This window comes from Trichoplax adhaerens, genomic scaffold, assembly GCF_000150275.1.
Source record: "Trichoplax adhaerens TRIADscaffold_18 genomic scaffold, whole genome shotgun sequence".
NCBI lineage: Eukaryota > Metazoa > Placozoa > Uniplacotomia > Trichoplacea > Trichoplacidae > Trichoplax > Trichoplax adhaerens.
Genome location: NW_002060960.1, coordinates 135737 through 158144, shown reverse-complemented (window position 1 = coordinate 158144; position 22408 = coordinate 135737). Strand labels below are relative to the sequence as shown.

Here is a 22408-nt window from a genome sequence, read left to right as displayed (position 1 = left end):
ATACCCACCCCAATGTCTGTATCGCTGTTATTGTTAATGCACTTAGCATATTGTGATCATCAGACTATTCTTCAAGCAATTAAACCCTGAATAATCAGTTTTTGTCCAATGTCTTTGTTTCACCTAGTGATTTATTCAATTATATAAGCTCGTATATTTTGTAGGCGTTAACATCTTCTTACTGCCGAATAATAACTTAGTAACGACTGCCGTAATGGTATTATTATTTTTGACTTCTCATGTTCAAATAGTGAAGAATTTGCACGGGATCAATCGTTTCTGATGGCATCTTGATCTTATTTTTCTCATTTTAAGGATTTCTACCAATAGACTGTAAGTAAGTTGAGATTAAAATTTGCATTAGTACTGACATTATTAGATGGATGGGGATGTACATTTGTAAGACAGCGTTATATTGTATTCTAAGTTGATGATATATTTAGTAATGTCTACCGTAGGTGTTGTGTTCAACATGTGATAGATATTCTCGTTAGAGGCTTAAGTATTAAATATAGCTAGCTTAGTAAATGGAATCCTTTTGAAGAGGAGCGCTACAGTTCTCACACTAGAGCTTCACATGAAAGGTGTAAACTATCCTGTAATTGAGATGCTAATACTGAAATGTGTAGTAAGTAAGGTGCTAAGACTGTAAACGCGGAAAAGTATATAAGCGAGTAGTTTAGTATAGTAAGTTGGTTCTTTCTCGTTAGAGATCCTCAGCTAATCGATTACGTTGTATCTTGGTAAACGAGGTTTTGTTCAATAAATCTTAATTTTCTGCTAAAGTTTTGAAGATTCTTGATCTATCAACCTCACAACATTGTACAATGAACTTAATGTTTCATCCTTGTAATTCCAAATGTTCACGAGAGTCTATTGAAGTCTATTTAATTATGGCATGCATCTATAATATTTAGTGTACCTTTGTTTTTACTTTAAGCGATCTATATCGCTTTTAAGATATTCGATTGTGATATGCTGGCTCGCTGTTTCATAAGATAATGACTAAATAATCTTTACTGAGTGATAGGTGATCTTGTCCAATTGGGCAAACACTGTAATAGTATAATAGTTGTTGATCACAGAAATCCCTTAAAAAATTGATGTTAAAAAAATAAAAAATAAAAATGATCTTTAATGTATTGAAAATTGTTTACCCATAAGGTAAATACTCAAGATATTTAGGTGAAATCATGTGTTTAATTTTACCAGTCAGACAGGTAATTATAATTGCATTAACTCATCGTATCGAAATTCTATAGCTTCCAAGTATCAAATACAAATATCTATATCCTCACTTCGCCAGCAAACCACATAGGAAATGAACGAATTAGGTAAGAGTAACGTCCATAATCATCAATAAATCGCCCTAAGATAAATATTTGCTATTGGGGCTAGTGTTTTTATGACTTTTTCTATCAAAAGTTTACATTTTAAATGCGAATTGTACGTCTAAACTCATGATTATATGGAAATTTTATCATTTTAATATCGTAGAAGAGAATGAAGTAGATAACGAAAATTTTCAGTCTATTGCTCAAAATGAAAATTACCGAGAATCAACGCATGTATCAGGTATCATCAATAGACAGATTTATGCTACAATAATTTTCCATGTCAAATTTGCATTCTAACTACTAAATGCGAACTTTTCCTTATCTTCCATACCGATACATTCAATTCTACCTTATTATAGTATTCATTAGTCTAAATGGAGATCTATGTCTTGATTTTTTAACTTTGTTTATTAATGCAGTTTATTGTAAACTGTAAGCAAAATTCTTGGCGAGTTATTCGATACTAACGGAAACATTTGCCAATATTGTAATGAATTCAGAAATTTGGATGTATCTTACTATGACAGGGAATTCATGTAAATCTTTTAGAAAAATTAATTAATATCAGATTTAGCTAGAACGCTTCGTTTTGTAAACATGTTCCAAACTTAATATAGCATTGCATAAATACATTTCCTATCCACGGTCGTAAAATTTGTAACTCTTATTGTCTAACTGAAGTAATTAGCTTATCACTGCTTTCAATATTAGTATCTATATGAGAATTTTCTAAAATTACTATCTCAGAATAGGACTGAGTTAGTAACGATGGCTAGTATACATGCGTGTTCAGCAATGGTATATTTGTTCTAACTTGAATTAGTAATATAATTATTACCTGCCTTTCTACTGTCAATTGCTCAAGAACTGTAACTTTATAAAACACATTTTCTGTTGTATACCTACTTATCTATTAAAAATGTAAATTAGAATATACACTAGTTACCATCATGGTTTTCTGCATGGCATATGTATTAACATTAAGTGCGAAGTCATAATTCTCCTACTACGAAGCTTGATCAAATTTTCTTATTTCACATTGCTTTAGGAAAACCAATTATATATCATTCAGGTTTCTTTTGCTTTGCATAAGTTTGAATAGGCTACTTTCACGTTATATCCCAGAATTTAGTGATGAAGGACCCACTGAAATGCCAGTAGTAGAATTCTCTGCTATGAAGACTACTGTATATGGGATGATTATCGTTGTTACAAGTGCTGCATCTGTGTGCGCCAATTCACAATTTACAAATATTGCCTACAAAGATTATAATTTTACTGCAACATCTATGGCGAATTGGTAATTAAAATATTGTATTACTTTGTATACTGTAATTGGATTCAATTTGTTTGATATTGGCGTACCTGTGATCATAAGTAAATTGGAAATGGATCTTTAGAATTTTTAAGACGCAACTCAAATTTTCTTCTTTATGTCTGTGTCTTCTAGGTTTGCTTGCTCTGCGTTTCTAATTAACTATCCCATAATTGCAATAATTTTGATGTGCTTTGGTCGCAATCATACAGATATATACAGGTATTTTAACTTATCGTCAACAGATAAAGCTACACATCTGTTTAAAATCCATAGTTTACTACGTTTCGAGTTGCTTTAAATATCTACGGATGCACAGTACGATTTTGATTTGTTAAATCAAATCATTAAATTCTTGGGTACTCTATTGGTACAGTTACTCACTAAATTGAGTTATCAAAGTCGCACTTTAATATGCTTGAATTTATTCTCAATTACAGAGAAGCTATGCTTGTTTGTGGTAAAGATGGATTTACGCTAAAAAGTGCAACATATAGAATGCTAACCATGGCTATCATGCTTGCTGTGGCTAATTACGGATATTACTATGCGTTAGCGTTTACTTCTCCTACAGATGTTCTAGCAGTATTTTCATCCGTGGTTGGTTTTGCCTACGTTTTATCTGTGATATGGCTTAAGGAACCATTTATCATTATTCGGGTAAATCTAATTTCTTTTGAATGACAATTTTATAAGTAATATGGAAGGTAATTCTTACTTGATTCTTCTTTGTATCAGCAGTTATCATGATTTCTTCATCAGATCTATTAACAGGAATGATACCGTACTTGTTACAAGAATTTAAAACTACAAGCTTACTGTTAGATCCGCTTTTCTTCCAACCTTACTTACTTTACGACTCCAGTTGCTGATAATTGCCCCTCGCTAGAAAAATCTTGAATTAGCTCATCTTTTATAGTGAAGAAGCGGTCTGAATGTTTATATCATTTCAACATTAAAGTTGTTGTCATACTGCTTCGTAGTTTGAAGCTGCAATATTGAATTTTATGCAAACTCGCTAATCTTCAAATATTTGATGATTTTATGTACTTGCTATTTTCGTATTTGTCAATACTGCATACTGATTTGAAACGAGGGCGCCGGTTATTTGCTGAAATTGTAATATATTTTTTGCCATTTATCTATCCAAACCAGTTCTTAGCGGTTTTACTATCCATTGCTGGCGTGGTCTTAATAGCCTATTCTGAAGGGTTAGGATCACTTCAAGCGACTGGTGTATTGCTCACAGCTGCAAGTGCTTTTTTTTCAGCGACTTTTCGGGTAAGCTAGGAAATCAACTTTTATTTGTTTATTAGTATGAATAAGGACAAATTATTTTTCTGGTCACCTTGTATAAACATTAGCTGTATTAATACATCGATATGTTAATCTTTATCAAATCGACTTTGTTAACTTTAGGTCGAATTAATGTAAAACTAAAACGTAGGAAACCAAAATTTGTAGAGGCCTACTAAAATTACTTTCTCCGTTTGATTTATGATTTAGGTAATATCCAAGAAGTGTCTTGTAAGTATATCCTTGGCTCAGACATCGATGCTTCTTACCTTAGTTGGTTTTTATTCCCTAGTAACATTATGGATACCTACTCTCATTTTACATTTGGCTGGAATTGAAGTATTGACTGCCTCTAGTTTTCCTTGGCCATTTTTTATGATTGGAATTTTCAATGTTATATACAATTTACTTCTCTGCATTGGAATTGCAATCACCTACCCTGCTTATGCTTCATTGGGCTCCTTATTTGCCATTCCTATGAATGCTGCAATCGATGTTTCTCTTCGACAAGAAATCTTTAATTTATACAAAATATTAGGGACACTATCTTTAATATTAGCTTTCTTAATCCTCACTATACCTGCAGAGACTGTTTTAGCATTCTCTTCTAGATTACGATCTAGAATAACGCGTAGACAAAATAGACAGGAGGCACCATCTAATGATCAGAGATCAATTTTTTAATTATTTTTAAAGATTATGATGCTACTCAAATATTACTGCTATGTATCAGTCTCGCAATAGTATTGCATAGTGCTCTTCCAACTGCGATCAATTTATTTATACGCAATACAAGACGCGGCAACTAGTCAAGTGACGAAAAGAATCTTATTAAAGTAATTTACTGTAGTATAAATTAAATTGCTATCTTTCATTTATGTCTACTTTGGCGTTCTGTTCTTTATCTATTTCACATTGTAGAAGGATCAATCTTTTTCGTATATATTCTGCAACTAATCCATAACGCTTTCATAAATCTATTTGTAAAATAATTCCAAATATTACTTTATATTTTTTCCATTTATCGTTATCTATCGTATTAAAGCTATGCAGCATAGGTATTCAATGCCATCAACTCATGTAAACCTTTAAACACATTTCCTACTTGATAGAATCTCACTTTAGCCTTCTTACAACATGTGAGCTTTATATCTTCAACTATTTCTACGGTTAATTTATTAGGTTATACGTATACGGTGCTGAATCAATGTATTTTTTAACCGAATTTGTTTATTTGCTAATTTTTCTATCCCTATATTTACGATAGATCATATTTTATATGATATTGTTTACTACATTACAGTCAAAATCTAAAGAAGTCTGATTTTTTAAGGATTTATTATGATCGATAAATATATTAATGCATAATGCGTAATAGTAAGTAAAGGATTCTCTTTAAGAACTCCTTTAGCAGATTATCTTTTTCAATACCATAAGCTAATCTAATAGAGTATAAGGCATAAGGGTATATTATGATTGATGGTTACTATCGTAAGGAATCGTTCCTATTCCAGAAACTATTCAGTGTATTATATAACTTTTTCAATATCACAGGTTACTCTCCTACAGCATCAGGTTTCAAGCAGGTTTCAAGGGTATGTTCTACCCCACGTTCTCCCTCACCCCACCCTATAAAGAAATCTGGCTGGCTTTATATTCTAATGCAGCACCAAGCTCCAAGGTATAATTAGCATTCAGTAAAAAGTACAAATCTATACAGAACGCGAAGCATAGATTCTAATAGTATAAATAATGACGGTATGATGAATTATTATGATTACATGTTTATTATTGTACAATGTCGTTTGCTATTGTAAGGTATAACTGCTAAGAGTAATAATAAATAATATGCAGCCTATAATAAAGCAGTATAACCTACATTAAAATAACACTGTATTTAATACCGATCACCGGCACTAACATCGAATCACAATAACGGGATCTTCACAATCTAGAAGATCGGGTTTAACGACAGAAAACACCAATCTGTTTTAGTTTCTCTCGAACGAAGCGATTGAATTTTCCCGATGATGAGTAAAGACGTTTAAGAAAAAATGTCGAATCAGGAGCTCGTAAGTACAGCAGTTCAATAATGATATTTTCCAAGCTTGATCAGAGTACTCAAACCTACGATAATAATAAATGGTAACATTGATTGTAAACCCATTTCAACTGTAATTGAAACTAGATTCGCTCAGGACTATTAAAATATTAATTTAGCAGTCCCTGATCCGGTTAAGCTAGTATGCAGAAAGGGGTTAACAAATAATCCAGCGATTTCGCTACCATGCTCGCTTTCTGTAGATTGATTTGCAGTCCAAAGCAAGAAAATAACTTCTGAATTAAACATCTTCTTTATTACTTGTAACAGTGATCGATTTTCTACATACAGTTTATAAAATCCTATTTTGTCGATGCTCATGTCCTATCAACTACTGTTGCTACCGGAATCGGGCAAGTTAATGGGCTGTCAGTTCTATCAAAATTACTTTCAATGATTGTTACTGCAATTTTTCTAGCATGATTCTCTTTTCTGTTGCAAATTACTTGTTAGGGTAAGTTTGGTTTTATTTTAATTCTTTGTGTCGTTTTCTCACTGATTATATTGAAAGCCTTTAGGTCTTTGTTCTCTTCTAAATCTAGCTCAGTAGCATTACTTGAATCGCAATATTTTTTAAGTTTTCTTTATAAAATGGGAGTAGATTCGGGTGGGATCAATCTTTTCTGACAATCATTGGATGATCAAATACCTATTGATCAATTCATTTTCCAGATTTTAAATTAATTCAGGTAATCATGGTTCATCCCTACATTTCAATTGCTTATGTGCTCATCAATAGGCATGAATAACTTTTTTAATCCTTTCAATCATAAGTAACCTATATCACTGCTAACATTGAATACGCCTTTAAGAATTATGTTGAAAATTTTGTTCTAGCAATTACAGCGTCTTCAATTTTTTTATAACTAGTCTTGATACATTATCGTTATAAATTTTACTTCGCCTGTGTTATTCTGAAATTTTGAATGTTTTGCTGCAAGTATACCAGCTAATATTCATTGGCTGATCATCAAAGTTGATACTCTTTGGTGATTTAAAATGGGAGTGGATTCGTGTACAATAAATAAATCAGTTTTGATGACCATTTGAAGGTCGTAGTATTAATCGTTTGATTGATTGATTCCACCAATTTTAAATTAATACAGGTAATCGTCATTCATTTAAACATTAAAAAATATTTATTTGGCTGTGAACGGGTATAAATAACGTTGTCGATGATTTCTATCACAAGCAATCCGTATCTCACTATGGACATCAGATGCCTATGTACTAAATACGACCATATAAAATGACGTTGGTGTAAAGTTTTATTCTGGCCTTTAGAATGTCTTCAATTTATTTCTTAACAATTAATTTTGTTATTGTTGTAAATTTATTTTGCCAGCACTATTCTGAAATTGGAATGCACAGTTGTAACTATACCGGCTAACATTCCTTGGCTGATCTTTAAGGTCTATACTTGATGGTCGCTTAGGTTGCAACTACTGCTTGATTTTCTTATTTCAATCCATTAATATCTAGCTCATGCCATTATCAGCCTTTCTCTGAACTGCAAATTCTCTAAAATGGACAAGGAGCATTATTGTTATAGTATTCAGCTTAAATAATTCGACATTGGCACTATTAGTGTACCACACTATTAGTGTACCACAACACCTTATAATAGGCATCGGCGATATTCTAGGTGGACGATCTATCTTGATAGCCTTTAATGGCACCTTTAAATTTTCAACGTATTAACTTTAAATTTGGCCAAAATTTGACGTAAATAGATCATTAAAATTTTGAGCAATTGGCACTTTATGTTTATTTCAATTTCTGGGGACGCAGTATAGAGTTATTTTATCTCTAATTTCTAATAAATAAACAATCTGTCATTAGTAAATGTATGACCGGTTCGACCGGTATACAAGCCGCACTGAAACAGTGATCTATTGGTAGCTTTAGTAGGATATTCTACACTTTAGATATTCAATCTGGAAAAAAATTACTTATCAATGTTATTAGCTTATGATCCACTTATCTTTCTTATCTTGATGATTATTTAGATATAAAAATCAATTGCCCACGGGAAAAAGTCGAGAAACTCACGCCAATCATATACTGGACGTTACTAATCAGAAAGTTGATGATAGCGCTTGAAATAATCTTATTTGAATCCTTCATCTTAAAGTATTCGATACAATCTTTATCGTTGTTTCCCGTTAGAGCATCATTAAAAATGGAACAGTTAGGTAACGAAAATTATATAATTATCGATTAGTTACCTCAAAGCAAATACTCACTATATGAACTATTTCTTAAGGACTAATTCTAATCGAATTTTTGCACTTTGTACGGTTAATATGTATCTTAAGGATGCATTGATGGTAACTTTATGTTTTAAATATCATAGAAAGAGGTGAACTAGAGCACGAATATCATCAACCCATTTCTCAAGATGCAAAATTTCGGGAAATGGCTCACCTATCAGGTATTATCCATAAAGCAAATAATTGCTTCGAAGATTGTTAATATCTAGTCTACATTTAAAGCACAAAATATGATCGTCTCCTATTTCATGATTCATCAATGACTGGCGTTACTTTATTATGCTGCTTTATAATCAAACTGCGAAGACAATTACAATATTTGCTTACTTTATTTTTCTTTATTTATTGACAAATTGCGTGCTAATACTCTTGGCTATTTTGATTTGGATTCCAGTGTAAATAAACGTTAGTCAATATTGAAAAGTATTCGCAAATCTTTTCGTGCATTTGTGAGGTGTTGAGAAAGATGGTATCGTAGTGTTTGATAAATGTATATTTAGAATGATTAGATTCATAAAAACAGCTAATGCATATGCCGATTAGTATTCCATATATTTTGGAATCGAGCTGCATCGAATCTTGGATTTGGTTTCTTGTAAAACATAGTAGCTATTAGCATAGATATAGATGTGTTGTGTTACAGTATTAAATGGCTCAAGCCAGTAGAGGATGACGTGATTAAATAAATAAAAATTGAGTTCTTAGCCGTATTTCAAATTGAATTAAGTAGCCTTTAGTACTGTTTGTTATGTTTATGCTATAATGTTTATTACTGATGCAATGGCTAACGTTAGTATTGATCAAGATTTTGATAGGATCATTTATGTAGTATACGGTAATTGTCTTGAATTAGTAATCTGCATGTGAATGTGAAGGCTTAAAAATTGATAGCATTTTAGGCAGTGCAAGCTAAGCTCAGAAAGAGAGCTAGCGGAGAATTATTGATTGGATACAATCTTGCAACTCATTGGTAACAAAATGATATTAATTTAGTTGCTGTTCACTTACTCGCGGGTAACTTCTACTTTTAAACTAGCAATTTGAATATGTTATCAGATTAATAAGTCAGCTCCTTATTATTTGCTATATCCAAACACGGTTTACATTCGATATAATAGAACTTTATGCTTGGAATTGTTACTGATCTGTACTTAGCTGTTCCTGATATTGGTGTGCAATAGAGCTGAGCATAATCCTTATCTTGAGATATAGCATAGTCCGTAACTATGTTAAATAAATACGAGTAAACGTTACTTGTTCATCATTGCAAACAAAATGCGGCTGCGTTTTTATTAATTGCATATCTTGTCATTAAGTTTTCTAGGACCGAAACTTAATCAATGACTCTCACATTTCAGCAGCTAAATAGTCTACTGTTGTATATATAACCTTAGAATACATACGTGTTAGCATACCTACAGTGATCAATCTAGTTTACTGCATGATTTATATAATAACTACAATCAAGATTTATCACTTGGCTTTACTCACTAAATCTAATTTATGTAAAGGGTAAAGCTACAAAGCAACAGTTATTAAGTATGTTACTACATGGCTTGGATAATCATTTCATCTTATATTTTAGTCATTAGAGATAGAGAGAGTAAGGAAACAATAACGGCAAAATTCTCCCTTATGAAGACGATATATGGAATATTCATTGTAATTGGTAGTGGTGCATGCCTATGCGGTAATTCGCAGTTTGCGAACATAGCCTACACAGATTATAATCTAACTGCGACTTCCTTGATGAATTGGTAATTATATTCGCTCAAGCGGATAAGCTTCGAGTTGCCTTGTTAAATTGTGACGAAATTCAGATGAATCTAATGCTTTTGTGCCGTAGTGATCATGAATAGCATCGAATTGATTTCTTAACCATGATGATGCTTCTAAAATTATATTTTTTATACGCACGTTTTGCTATAGGTTTGCTGGTTCCGCATTTATAGTTATCTATCCAATAATTGCGCCGATTTTGATTTACTTTGGTCGTAGTCATAAAGAAATATATAGGTATTTTAAACAGTTACTGTTAATGTCAACAGATAAAGGGATATACTCCCATAAATTAATGTAGTAGTCTTTTGCATTTTAGAGATTGTCTAAATATCTACATACGCATTAATGTATAATAATTAATAATTCAATCAAACTGCGGAATCCTTATTTCACTTCAAAATGTGCTGATGGTTAACTTAAGCTTTAATACTAATCCGGTGCAATTATTCATTTATTTCATTAAATGATACTTCTCGCATTTAATTTTATCATGAATTGCAGGGAAGCTATTCTTGTTTGTGGCAAGGACGGATTTACCCTTAAAAGTGCAACCATTAGAATACCGGCTTTGGTTATTATTCTTAATATATCAAACTACGCATATTACTATGCGTTAACATTTACATCTCCTACAGACGTTATGGCGGTTTTTTCAGCTTCAACAGCTTTTGTTTATATTTTCTCTATAATATGGCTAAAGGAACCATTTATCGTTGTTCGGGTAATTCGGCTGTCATTTTTTAGTTATTAATTGTGTTTCAGATTATGATGAAAAAAATTGCATTTAATCTTTTATTGTACTCGTATTAGCGGTTATTGCAATTTCTTCACAATTAGAGCAGTTGATAGAAATGACACTTGTTACAAGTTGAGACTTGAAAAATGAAATTAAAGTTATAAACCCTATTTCTAGCTAGTACATTTTGATATGTACAGCAGTTGTAGTACTTATCTAATCACAGATAATTTGCTTTTATCAGCTGGCTACGACAAATACAAATTTCTTTGAGATTAACTATCGAACCTAAAATCTTTTAATTTGCTGTTGGTTAGTAAGATAGCTAAATAGGAGTAAATTGAGTAATTAGGGATAAATAGGATAATGTCAAAAAATTGATTTTTCATAACTATACCTCGTTTTTCTATTTTGTTATCTTTTGTTATCGTTGATAGTATACTACCTTATAATTTTAAGATTGAAGCATAAAATTTTAGGAAACTCAAGCTAAAATAGATTAGCAATTAACGATTGCTTTGTGTAGAAAATCGAAGCTCTATTCATCATTTATGTATTGAATTTAGAGCTTAGCGGTGCTGCTATCCATAGGTGGTGTAGTCTTAGTAGCCTATTCTGAAGGATTGGGATCATTTAAGACGATTGGTGTATTATTAGCTACTGCAAGTGCTCTTTTTGCAGCATTTTTTCGAGTAAGCGAGAATTGAGATTATCTTCTTTTGTTATTATATATAAATGATAAATTTATGTGAAGAATAATGTACAAAGAATTTCTAATAATATTATCAAAGCACTAGCTGTATGCTTTAGCCCCGTAGATAGGATACATCATATAGATTGAATCGACTTTGTCTACATTGAAGCTGATATAATTTAAAGATAATCTACTTTAATCATGAAACATCAAACATTAATTTCTGTAAAGGCCTCTGAAAGGGTTTTTCTGCTTTACTTATGATTTAGATTTTCGTCAAAAAGTGCATTGTAAATCCATCTGTGGGTCAATCAGCGATGCTTATAACCCTAATCGGCTGTTATTCAATGGTGATATTATGGATACCGACTCTCATTTTACATTTGACTGGAATTGAAGTGCTAACCATCGCTAGTTTCCCTTGGGAAATTTTTGCGATTGCTTTTTTTTATGTTTTATCCGTTTTTCTTCTCTGTATTGGAATATCAATTACCTATCCAGTTTATGCTTCGTTAGGCTCTTTATTTGCTATTCCTATGAATGCTGCAATCGATGTATCTCTTCGACAAGAAATATTCAATTTATACAAAATATTAGGGACATTGTCTTTAATAGTGGCATTTTTAATTCTGACTATACCCATAGAGACTGTTTTAGCATTCTCTTCTAGATTACAATCTATAACAGCGCGTAGGCGAAATAGACGGTTGGCTCCTTATGATGATCAATGATCAATTTGTTGAATTCTTTTAAAGATGGTGATTCTACTCTGTTACGAATGTGTCTTACAAAAATATAGTCATGAGCAAGATATGCAAGTAGTATGTTAAAAAATTAGATATTTTGTTATGATGTTAAAGCTAAACCGTTTTCTACTTTTAAAGTGTGCCAGCTGCCTTAGATCTATGTGCAAGAGAATAGTTTATCGTTTGTTTAGCAGTTTCTTAAATAAAATAATCTCCTCAAACAAAAATGTATTTCATTTGTAATACATAGCGCTCTTCCAATTACATTCAATCATTTTACTGACATGGAATAAGGGATGCACCCACAAGTCAAGTGAATAAAAGAGTTTTAGATACCCCGGGTAGTATTTTAAGTAGTACATATGTCAATTTGCTAATTCTAATCTGTTTCTACTTTTAGACTCATTTTTATCTATTCCGAATTTTAGAATGACAAATCTTCTTTAATTTTCCATCGTCAATCCATAACGTTTTCGAAAATGTAGCTGTAAATAACTGCAAGTCATTAGTTTATATTTATTTTTCTGCTATTCGCTATCTAAATTATTGTATACGTGAAGATACAAAGATTTACCAGTGGCACTTGTAATGTTATTGTAATTAGTAAATATTTAATGTAACTGACTGAAAATATTTCTTTATTTTCTATTAGATTAGTAATATAAGGTAATATCACTAACACTTATGCGTAAATCATACAGATACAGCACCAGTAACCTGATTGATTTGACTTTCGTTAAACCGATATAGTAGTAAGTATCGTAAATAGTATAGTGCTTATGAACTAACAAATAAAACTTACGAACAAATGCGACTTCATCCATATCAATTTAAAATAATGCTGAAAAACTAATTTTGATAATTGATTGATCCATAAATATAAAATCAATGTGCTAACTTTGCAAAAAATTAGTCTTTATTGCTAAATTTGAATACCTGCTTTAACAATTTACTAATCTAAATGCATAACATTCTCAAAGGGATTAGATATTCGAGGACTTCAAGTAATATAGAACGAAAATATTAATTTAAACTATCAACTATTGAAGTCTAAGGCAAATATATTTAAGAGAAAATGTCACTTTATTATAACTGCTAACAACAATCTCATCAAAATTACTTAAACGGATTACAAAATGCCGGTCAAATCACAACCTCTACCAACAAAACTATCAAATCAATGAGATTAATCATGACTATATCCAAGAGTTCATCTTCTTCTCTGTATTGAAATCACTAAACTAATGAATTACGCCAGCTCTTATATGCTACGCAGAGTATCTAGTGGTATTAAACTATTAAGTTATTACTTTAAAGTATTCTGAATTAAACTTGTAATTAAACACATATGACAAGATAAATTTTATTGTAGGTTCGTGAAATAACTGAATTAATGATAATTTTTATTTAGCTTGATGTTATATTTTTCTACGGTATACACAAAGGTAGGACAACAATCTTAAATTAGAACCCAGTTCACATTGTATGAAATCACAATATAACATAACTTACACTGTAATTTATGATCTAGTTAGATTTATCTATATTTTACTGACTAAATACATCGCTCAAATTACAATTTTATAATATCTAATTGTTAACAAAATTACGCTACGGAATATTCTTAAATTCTAACCAGAGTAAAGTAGTCAGTTTAATAAAAAACGAAAAGACTGTGTTAAATCTACCGTAATTAATCAAATATGTTATACTTTTAAAGATAGAATACTAATATCAGTTCATAAACTTGAAGGAGAACTCTAACAATTAACTATCATTACATTTCTTCGGTGAAAAGTCGTTTAAAATTGCCAAGAAACTGTCGTAACGTGTCCAGATATTTCTTACTAGACGTTTTTTCACAACTTACAAAATCGGAGCAAGCAAAAGTAAATCGATCTGATTGTATATTATAAGATATACCATAACCTTCTTCATGTACCGGTACAAATAGTGAATTTGAAATTGGTCCGTATGTGCCCTAAATTAGAAAGTCAATGAAATTATATCTAATATGCCTAAAAACGCTTTATTCTTAAGATTAATACTAGTACGTAGCATTTATCGATTATGATCAATAAAGTAGGACTGATGCTTAATATACCCTAGGAAGTTATATTACTTAACTTAAAATCAACTTTGGTATAAAGCTTGAAATATTCTGACCACCAGTTATAAGGATGAAATTATACGATTATGGCAATATCATTAGATAATGATCTTACCTGGCTGGTAGAAAGTTGAAATTGATTCATTAATTTAAAAGTAGGATCATTAAATATTTCTGGCTCAGGGAGGCCTTTCTCTAATGCTGCTATTCGTATTCCAAATAAAATTCTATCCCAGGCTTTACCTAATCCAGCCTTTTATTTAATTAAAAGAGATTGTAATGAATAAGTTTATTTTATGAGTATTTTATCACTCTACGTACTTCCTTCGCTAGCTGACTTTGAGATTTTGTAGCCTCCATGAAAGCAGCCTTTTTTTCATTTAACTTTAAAAAAAAGATTAATATGGTTAGTAGTAGCGATAATCTTGCCCATTAAGTCGCAAGATCAGATCTAAATTTACTATCGCGCAATCTATTCATAATTCGCGCGTCTATTTAAAGCATTACAATACAATACTTACAGTACTAACATACTTAGCGCAAATCTATTTATACAGTACCTCAGATCTTTATATAAACATCTTAATAGATTCGCTACAATACGTACTGTAAACATCTTCTACAAATAGACTCTTACACAATCTTACACTCTAGCTTACAAGTTAAGTTATTCTCGTACGGTCTTATAATAGTAATCTAAGCTATATTTGGGGCTGCACTACACGGTAGTATAGTATTATACATTGATTACATGCCTAGAAATGATGTAGTAGCATATAAATTCTTAGAGTCGCTACTATGAAATGATTCCAATGTCTATCAGCGTATCGTAGAAAAATTAATTAAGGCGGTAAATCTTCTTCAATACGAGCAGCATTCATAAATTATGGTCTACATATTATTACTACACATCCGTTAGAATGGTGATGAAAATAAATTAGACGAAATATTATCCGGCATATTATTATATAGAAAGCTTAAGAAAACGCAATCGTAAATATCAGAAAAAGGAATGTTTCAAATCCCAATTTATCGTAGCCATCGCGTTAAATTTATTCTTTACCGTCGATTTAGGATCTATCCAAATCTTGCAGAGTATCTTAGATTTAGGTGTAGTTGCGCGAATAGCTTCCGTTCTACCACGAGCATAACGTGCTAGTGTACAGCTCTCGTATTGATTAGGTAATTTTCTCTCAAGTCTAATTTAGAAAAGGAAATTGTCCCCTAATTTACTTTTTTCGGATGAAGATAAGAAAATATCTTTCAAATCTTTATTATATTTATTTCCATACACTGTATTCTACTGCATTTTTGTGTACTATTTCAGTTGTAAAAAAACTCTATTTATACTAATCACATAAATATTCTTAGATGGAATATGTACAAGTATATTGGAGATCGTGTCACTATTTAGTTCCTAAATCGTATGATTTACGATAACACCATAAAAAGAAATCACACTGTTTTTACATACTATAATTCAAGTAGTTTAGCATACAAGGAAATAGTATTCTTTGTTAATGTATATTATTACTCACTTACATATAATAAGTCAATTGAAGAGCCATTTGTATAAAGCTATCAGGACTTATCCCAATAGACTTAATAAACTCTTTGCCGTAGTCATTAAAGATCATACCACGCTGGTTGACATTCTTTAAAGTTCTGGAAGTCAATACATAATTAGATATGCTTGCAGCAATCGAAATGTTCAAGAATGGTTACGCGAATATTCAAAATTAATGAAAGCAACTTCTTGTTACAATTATTTTTATAATAGACTAACTTATCAAATTTCTCCGCAGTTTGTCGAATAACTTGATGCAACTCATCGTTCAGCCTCCATTGAATTTTCTTCGGTGGTTCAACTTGATTCGAAACTTCTTGTGGAACAGACTTACCTGTTTCCATCATTTTTCTACGTTAAAAAAATTAGAAAATGTAGCTTTATGCTTATGATATTGCTAGTCCACATGGTATAAAGATGTTATTATAATGCTTTAAGCAACAAATGTGCTATGCTTTTTCATTTTAGAATTAATCTCATAATCTTAGTTATTTTATTTTAAGACATCAAATATTAATCTGCATTTACTTGCAAGGATGCTACACCATATACAAGTTGACGTATAAGATTATATTTTCATTCACACTATAAAATCGAAAGAGCTACTATACTGTTAATTTAATATAATCACATTTGTTGATCCAAAAAAACATTGTAGTAAACGACAGTAACTCCATCCACATGTGAATGCTCTCCTAACGTGCCATAATTCCCATGCCTGCCCACATAGCAAGCAACAATTTTATCATTCCATCGATTTGCAGAATTATACTGACTACCATTGGCATGCAAACCTTCAGACGTAAATAGACTATATAATTCATCTTGATAATTAGGATGATCTGGTTGAACGTTGGGTTCGCATTTTATCATTTCTAAGCTTATGACAGTGATTGCACGATGGATAGCATGCCAAGATTGATAGTTTTCAGGATCTAAAATGTAATAGTAACTTCATATTCTCGTATCCCACTTTGAATGTTACATTATATTGGTGTACAAATATAATATTCAAATCACCTTGGGTTAAGAGTTGAAGGGCATCAGCCCATGTTTCACGATCTGCTGTTGTTAGTATGCCTACAGGTTCTACTACTTCAGTTGACATTTGTATAACTCGTTGTATCTGAATTTTCATCTCGGTAAAGGAAATGACTTTATCATCTTTGATTGCTTTAACAATGAAAAACTATAACGATACGTAATGAGATAGAATAAAAATTAAACTTAGCTACTGTAAATTTGAGTATCATAAACGTGTACTTAATACTTGCACCATCTATGCAGTTAGTAACAAGCCTATAACAACAGTTCAATTTCTATATTGATTTTTTTAAATAGATTACGCAACCTCGTACAGTATTTCTAATTTTAACATAGCAAGTCGAAAGGTTCAGAATTGATTCCCATAAAAATTGTATGCTTATTTCGAAGGCTAAAACCAGGAATTAACTATAATTTAGGAGTAAAGTACAACTAATTTGATTGTCTACGAATACTTTTCTAAATCATCTTATTCAGTTTCAACCTTACGCTAGTATACTATTTATATACTGTGCTGCAGCTTGATAATCTAAAATAATTTCGCACTGCATTCGGAGAGTGCCGTAATTAAGCAGTTGATTATAATTATTTTTACTTTATACTGTAAATTACTATAGAATCCTACGGTACCACATACCTGATTGTTGTGAGAAATAATTAAGTCTGATGATGGCTCATCGTCCAGATTTCGCGGTGTAAATTCATCTATACTATGCTTAGGAATTCTACTACTACCAAATAAGTTCATGCTCTGGAACATAGCAAGTGGTGCTCCACCGGATTTATTTACTGGTAAAGTTTGGCTAAAACGAAAGCATAAAATGGACAGAAATTATATTCGTCGATTATATTGTGTTGGTCAGGATGTCATGATGCTAGTTCTAAATAAAATTATTATTCTAAGATATTGTACTGTATACAGTGTCTTTCTATATATCTTACAGCGCATTCTATTTCCTTCATTACTTTGTAGATAATGATGCCTATATGCATAGCTTTGACTGTAAAATATTCTATTGATACTATAATTTTTCATCTAATTTAAAGTCACAAAGACTCCTTTTATATCTAACGATGATCAGTGGTATAGTAAACGACTAGTATAAAAGCGATGTATCCATCATCTCTTCAGGTAGTTATTTCCACTAGTTACATTATAAACTTATAGTTTATATTACAGTATCTTACGATGGCATTTCGAATACACACATCCTACCGTATACTCTGTGTGCCTTTATATAGCAATTAGTTTACTGTAATAAAGTCTATCACTTATACAGTGCTAAGATCGACTCTGTTTAAATCAAACCCTATACAAGCATCATCGTTAGAATAGTTAGATTTGTATTGCTGTAAAACAGCAATATTAATTTATCAAAAATATGTAAACTTTAAGCACTTACTGGTAAATTTGCCAATAATATGTCGCTGTAGCAACAGCTGCTTTAGCCGCCAGACTAATTTAAAAAAGAGAATATAATATCTTTCTTAGAGAGACGACAATTATAGCCGGAACTAAAACATGCAATCGCCTTCTTGATCTTCTAATCCTTACGTAATATAGTCATCTTCTGACTGGACAGGTTCATACCCAGCAATAGTGGCAACTGAGATGTTCAGTACAATCGACTCTCTTGGCTTTAAATAAACGTACTTTGTCCACCAATCAGTTAACTATGATATTAAGTAGAAAAGGAAATAGGTAAAATTTATTCCTATGATAAATATTATATACTATTGGTTACTTTGCGTGCGAATGGATCAACGCTTTATTACTAAAGACTAATTATAATAAAATTTGATAAAATTCGATCACCAAAATTTTAAGCTAGTAGAACATTAGAACTTTTTTAGATCAAATACGAGGAATAACTACATGCAGCTGTGCTGTAGCCAAATAAGAATACTGAATGACTTCTAGTAACAACTATCAAATAATCTAATGTCGTATACTCTTATAGTTTCCATAGGATTAGTAGCTACAATCAGCATAGCTACATTTTACTTTATGTTGTACATAGTCAGATTATAAATATTTTACCGCGAGCCATCATTAATACAATATGGAAACGACTACAGTATTTTCATAGGCATTTATATCTACCAGTCAAAGTACGATATTCTAACTATAACAAGATGTTTATAATGTGCAGTTCTGTTTTTTCCTCTAACCTTAATAGTAACTCAATACTGTATTATTTATAGCCATCTGCACTAGAATCATTTAAGAGACTACACGAACTATTGCGTTTGTAGAATCGGTGAAAGAATATAATCTACAGTCTAATACCACATTTACATAATATATTTTTTTATTTCTTATTGCAAAAACAAGAAAATTGTGCTTGGTGGCGTAGTTGCATATAGCATTGCAACATAGAATTCTCTAGAATTGAACGGAGATAAGTTTAAAAATTGGCCTTTACACCGGTCGAGTATTTTCCTGATTAATCAAAACATTATGAATTGACATATATGGCAATCAGTTCTAAATACATAGAGTTTATATCAGTGAATGGGCATACGGAAGCTGTTTTCGTTCATTATGTACGGATTGCACTGCTGGTCAATAATAAATCGTGTCTATACATGTTAGTTGTATATTTCGAAATCAAAATTCAATTTTTCCTACACTTGCTAATACAAATTATTCTTCAGATCACGGGCACAATCAAATAATATAGTACAAAATGTGACCTAAAAGTCCGTCTATCGCTTGTTGAAGAAGATTTCAAAACTTATTTAGAGCTGAAAATTTAATTAACATACTCTACGAGGATTAACGAGCTATTTCTCCGATGAGAAACTAGGTTTAGATTGCGGGTAATGAGCTTTGTCAGTTTGAATTAAGTTGATCAATTAGATCTGAATGGACCGTAAGCTTTAAGTGTATCCCATATACGACGGGTGTTACTGGGCTGCTTTTTATAATTAAATGGTGCATAGCCGAGCAATAGAATAGTCGATTAAAGTATAATACGCTAACCACTCGGCCAAATAAAGTTAAAAAAATTGAAACTTCTTAATGCTTAAACATATTGACAACTACGTACTAATGTTTAGATAGCTACATTGGGTATTAGTCAAATACTACCGCACCTACTTGATTTAATCTAGTCATATTTGCTGAGCGAAGGTAAGAAATAGATGTCATAATATAGAATAAAATTGAATATATGGAATTACAGAAATGAAAATTTTTACAAGGTACAGTAAAACTAACCCAATTATCAGTAGTCTTTGCTCTTTCTACAATAGCTTCGTGAAGCTGCTCGCCGATTCCTCCTTGTTTGCCAAATTCTTTAACAAGTGCTTCTGTCTTTTTATATTGCTTGTCGCTGACAATTATACGAGCAGAGGCCAAGTATCTTTTTAGAGTGTCTTGAAAATCTGGTACAGGGAATCTTGGTAGATGGTCCTCGAAGCAAAAGGTAGTTTCAGAAGGCATCTCTAAATTAAGATAATACTAGGCTTGATCTTAATTCAAGAGAAACAAGCAGGATGATTGACTACTGACAGTAATTAATTAACGAAAAAGTAAGTTGGTGACTTATTTCTGCTAAATTTCCTATACTAAATTAGTTAAAAAATGAAACTGTTTAGTATACCGACGGTACTATGGCCGTTTGACAACAAATGTGTTAAATTGAGTCTTTAAAATAATTAAAGAAATGGTTACTAGGCAGTCTTCTCCTTCAAGATTTTCAAAGCAGTTATGCCACAAATGTTCAGTGTTCAATAGAATGTTACTACAGTTCCGAATTGCAAGGAATATATCACACCAGGCAATCAGAAAATTTTTTACTCTTAGCGAATTAAACTATGACACATGCATCTAAGGAGTTAAAATAATTACTTTTCACGATGGTATCACTTTTTTCCTAATAGAAATCCCAGATAATACATGCAATCATATATACTCGTGCGTAGATCGAATCTATAATATCCCAATTATAGAGCATATCATAGTTATCTATCTACTGCACTTGTAATACACAGAAAAAATCATAATCTATTCCATAGGTTTCTACCCTGTCTCTATGATTTAATCATAGGCTAATATATTATACTATTACAAGGTTGGATAGATCTCATACTAGCATACTCTACATTATCTGCACATAAGTAATATGATAACACGTGATATTATTTTCTAGAATAGAATTTTCTACCAAGAGTAGATGAATATCATGGCGACGAAAATCGCAACGTATGAGCATTTGTTTTTCAATTCTATCGCTCTGTGACCCTTGTACTCGTATTTTGACCTTTGCATGAATAATCTTATAGTTACATGATGCAATTATTACCTTATTTGTATCTATTGAATCATATAGTGTTCTTGTAAATAAATAATTATACGTAGTATTCTTTATCTGCTTCTTTTACGACACTGTAATTGACACATCTTTTGATTTTTCTTCCAATTGCCTAATACAGTAGTCACGCAATAAAATTGTATTCTGTCTTGTAAGTTTCTAGATACTTAAAGTAGTGGTCGATTTTTTGTAATACCAGATGGAAAAAAGGAACTACGTATATGCGTGCTATACTATCACTTCGAGAATTCAGCGTGTAGAAAAGTGCTGGTAACTCACATGTAAAAGTATAAGCATTTACCATTTGTTTACCTCCGACTAGTATTCGCATAAATAGAAATAAATATGAATGTCCTTTATGTCTTACGTTCTTATATAATTTTTTTGATTCTCGAATCGTACTTTATCGGTGTCAGATTTAAAAAAATTTAGTGCACTAAATTCCCATGACTCGAAATTCAATTCAATTGCATATTTTAATTTACAGTGTATATTCAAGAATTTTACGGTATCGCTTCAAAAATGTTTAAGCATAGTTTGTCGGATCTAGCTCTGACATACACGCGAAAAAGCTAGTTACTCTTGTATCTGATCGATTATGATGGTATACAATATATGATTAATAGTATCAGAAAAACATAATCCGATAATCTTCCATCATCGATTCCTCCTCATTATTCAACTGTGACTTCCACCTTCTACTTAATCTCATGGATGCTTCATTCAATAACAGTAGACTCAATTTTTACTGCGATTCTGTTATGCGCCTTATTTTCCTGTTCTGCGGATAACATAGATTGATATGTAAAGAAATATGGGAATAGCCAACGATAGTTATTCAATTCAGTGAGAAGGATTAAACTTCTTTCAAAACTTTTTTCGTAATAATCAATAGCGATCAATTCCCTATACTTTTTCTGAGATTTGCATGATTAAAAACCTCTTCTCTTACTTCAATATCTAAATTTGTTAATGGACATTTTGATATGATGTAATCTATTTTGGAATTCGGATGATATCGTAAAGTCAAGTAAACATCAGAAAATCCTGATTTGCATGAACTATTATAAGGATATCGCAATTGCCTG

The 22408-nt window shown here is 31.4% G+C and overlaps 3 protein-coding genes across 3 annotated transcripts; 2 read left to right on the top strand and 1 right to left on the bottom strand.

Annotated features, from left to right (window-relative positions):
- Window positions 1–1321: 1321 nt before the first annotated feature.
- TRIADDRAFT_60827 (uncharacterized protein) lies at window positions 1322–4632 on the top strand (the record flags this gene model as incomplete). Its single annotated transcript, XM_002116830.1, has 7 exons — window positions 1322–1334; window positions 1498–1575; window positions 2463–2637; window positions 2788–2874; window positions 3093–3312; window positions 3808–3933; window positions 4159–4632. 7 exons carry the CDS (start codon window positions 1322–1324, stop codon window positions 4630–4632), a joined length of 1173 nt encoding a protein of 390 aa, XP_002116866.1.
- Window positions 4633–10594: 5962 nt separating this feature from the next.
- TRIADDRAFT_31642 (uncharacterized protein) lies at window positions 10595–12265 on the top strand (the record flags this gene model as incomplete). The annotated part of the gene is made up of 3 exons (XM_002116829.1): window positions 10595–10825; window positions 11407–11532; window positions 11804–12265. The coding sequence occupies 3 exons, from the start codon at window positions 10595–10597 to the stop codon at window positions 12263–12265; spliced, it is 819 nt and encodes a 272-aa protein (XP_002116865.1).
- A 1792-nt stretch (window positions 12266–14057) lies between these two features.
- Window positions 14058–20449, bottom strand: TRIADDRAFT_31498 (uncharacterized protein; the record flags this gene model as incomplete). The annotated part of the gene is made up of 12 exons (XM_002116773.1): window positions 14058–14261; window positions 14506–14643; window positions 14712–14774; window positions 15454–15589; window positions 15933–16055; window positions 16177–16308; window positions 16589–16892; window positions 16978–17146; window positions 17639–17804; window positions 18405–18458; window positions 18557–18675; window positions 20225–20449. The coding sequence occupies 12 exons, from the start codon at window positions 20447–20449 to the stop codon at window positions 14058–14060; spliced, it is 1833 nt and encodes a 610-aa protein (XP_002116809.1).
- Between the last annotated feature and the right edge of the window lie 1959 nt (window positions 20450–22408).